Source organism: Babylonia areolata, chromosome 29 (assembly GCF_041734735.1).
Source record: "Babylonia areolata isolate BAREFJ2019XMU chromosome 29, ASM4173473v1, whole genome shotgun sequence".
Classification (NCBI taxonomy): domain Eukaryota; kingdom Metazoa; phylum Mollusca; class Gastropoda; order Neogastropoda; family Buccinidae; genus Babylonia; species Babylonia areolata.
Genome location: NC_134904.1, coordinates 11,057,903 through 11,060,685, shown reverse-complemented (window position 1 = coordinate 11,060,685; position 2,783 = coordinate 11,057,903). Strand labels below are relative to the sequence as shown.

The 2,783-nt window shown below is 39.5% G+C and overlaps 1 protein-coding gene across 1 annotated transcript in view; it reads left to right on the top strand.

The window, feature by feature from the left end:
- Positions 1-239: 239 nt before the first annotated feature.
- LOC143274946 (uncharacterized) overlaps positions 240-2,783 on the top strand; it is a 23,662-nt gene continuing 21,118 nt past the window's right edge. The window contains exons 1-2 of the mRNA XM_076578954.1: positions 240-352; positions 1,068-1,098. Coding sequence (XP_076435069.1) covers positions 295-352; positions 1,068-1,098 — 89 coding nt within the window. The 5' untranslated portion in view covers positions 240-294. The remainder of the gene's footprint in view (positions 353-1,067; positions 1,099-2,783) is intronic.

Sequence of the window (2,783 nt, the reverse complement as noted above, 5' to 3'; positions counted from 1 at the left end):
CTTCCTCCTCCACACGTCAATAACATATAGCAATAATTATATTGATACAAAGTAATCACTGAATGGATGAAAATAAATCTAATGTATGAATACAATAATCCTCCAACTGGATCTTGAACAAAGTGCCATATGTTTTACGTGGCCCTCTTCAGTCAGGTGATACTTGTTACGTCATGTCGACAAGCTGTATATAGGAAGAGTGGCTGTGTGCCATCCTCATTCACCGCGAAAAGAACCGACAGTATTGATTTCGACGTGAAGATAAAAAAAACAACAACAACGAACTGCAGCATCATGAGGGTTGGTCCCTTCTTCGTCCTTTCTCTGCTGTTGGCTTCAATTTCGGCTGTTGGTAAGTTTGGTTTTTGTTATTAAGAGACAGACAGAGTTAGAGAGAGAGGGGGGAAGCGGAGGGGGGGGGAGGGAGAGAGTGGGGGAGATAGAGTTTGCGTGCATGCACGTGTGTGCGGGAAATAGGGGAAATGAATCAACCTTTCACAAGTGAATTATTATTTATTTATTTATGTAAGCTTATCTATATATATATATATTTTTTTTTCTCAAGGCCTGACTAAGCGCGTTGGGTTACGCTGCTGGTCAGGCATCTGCTTGGCAGATGTGGTGTAGCGTATATGGATTTGTCCGAACGCAGTGACGCCTCCTTGAGCGACTGATACTGATACTGATACTCACAAGTACCCTGTGTCATCTCTCACTCTCTCTCTCAATATATATATAATGATTCATATATATATATATATATATGTGTGTGTGTGTGTGTGTGTAGATACGCAGATGGTCACGTGTGTAAATGGGTATGGTGGTGAGGTGGTAGAAGTGGGGGTGTGTGAGTATATGTTGGAAAGAGAAGGGGAGACAGACAGACGGACAAACTTTGAGAGAGAGAGGGAGATAACGTTTTATCATGAACTGAAAAGACTTTGTCCGTCTTTCTGTTAACTGTATGTGACAGTGAAGTGTCATGTCAGGAGGGAAATTCTATCTGAGTGAGAAAGACTTGTACCAGACTATTATAATTCTGATGGTTTTTAACCCTGTTCTTCCAGTTTCGGATCAGTCTGAGGACCGTGACGTGAGGTAAAGAGACCAGTTTCTTCTTTTGTCTTGCCTTACATTGTGCAGTGTTGTGTTGCTTCATGTCGTCTCGAGTTGGTGTGTGTGTGTGTGTGTGTGTGTGTGTGTGTGTTCACTCGATACATCTTTATTCTGGGTGGTTTGGGGAACGAGCATCTTGTGCTCTGTGGCTGTGGCATGACTAGCACACCACTCATGCAGAGTCCCCCCTACACAGTCACTACTGACTTCATCTAAGTGGTCCCTGTCTTCCCATTGGAGCCCACAACGCATACTGCCCTGGGAAGGAGTCGGCTACGGACACACACACTCACTCACACACACACACACACACACACACACACACACAAGCGGAAACAAGGACAAAAAGCAGGTTTTCACAGAAAAGATAGTTTGGGTCCGGGAAAAGGAGAGAGAATTTATTGAGGCCTTTTATTGAGGTGGGTGATACGACTGGAGCTAGCAACAGAATTAAATCAGAAGACTGGTATGAACACTTTAAGAAAGTTTACATTTCTGGAGAAATAAACGATGAAAACAGGACTGATTCTAATGATAAAGATGATAATCTGTGATAGGACGAGGATCATGTACTGAATATGACGATATCAGAGGAAAAAAATATACTTGCAATTAGAAACTTAAGATGTGGAAAGTCCCCTGGAATTGATGGAGTTATATCAGAAATGTTGAAAAGTGCAGGACAGATTGGAAAAGCTATTCAATCGAATATTCAGTCAAGGTGTTTACTTGAAAATTTGGGCGAAAGCAATAATCGTTCCTGTATTTTTTTTTTAAAACGGCGATAGAGACAATCCTGACAATTCAGAGGGGTCTCTTTGATCAGCATAGTATGTAAATGTTACACATCTATTCTTAATGCTCGATTATATTCATGGTCAGAAGATACTCACAGTATCGTAGAAAATCAAGCTGGATTCAGGAAGAATCATTCAACCACTGATCACATATTCACTTTATATTCTGTTGCTCGGAAATATCGTAACACACGAGGTCGTAGCTATTGTAGATTTCAAGAAAGCTTTTGATTTAGTGCACCATGACAAACTACTAAAAGCTGTTAGAAATGCCGGTGTTAAGGGAAAGTTTTTCTGTTCTTTGAAGTTGGTGTTCGATTCACTCTTCTCTTGTATAATATCAAATAACGAATACACTGATTTATTCACTTGCCCGACAGGAGTCTGGCTAGGTTGTGTTCTCAGTCCAACATTGTTTTCTTTGTTCATAAACCAGCTAGCTAACTATATTGACGAAACTGATATTCATGGTGTTAGTCTTCTTCCATCTATGATAGAATTATTTATTCTTTTATTTGCTGATGACGTGGCATTATTGTCAATCACTCCAAGAGTTTGCAGGCCCAACTGAATGCTTTGAAAGTATATTGCGACAAATTAAAAATAACAGTCAACAAAGGAAAAACTAAAGTTATCATCTTCAGAAAGGGAGGGTATCTTGCAAAAAATGAAAAATGGTTTCACGATGGCGAGCCTGTTGAAGTCGTAAATAAACATACTTACTTAGGTTTTACGTTTTCAACAAAATTAAGCTGTACGATAGGAACTACTGCTCTTATAATAAAAGGAAAGAAAGCTTACATCTTTTAAGTAAAGCATATCTGAAATGCAAAGAAATGACACACAAAATATTTTCAAAGATTTTTTATG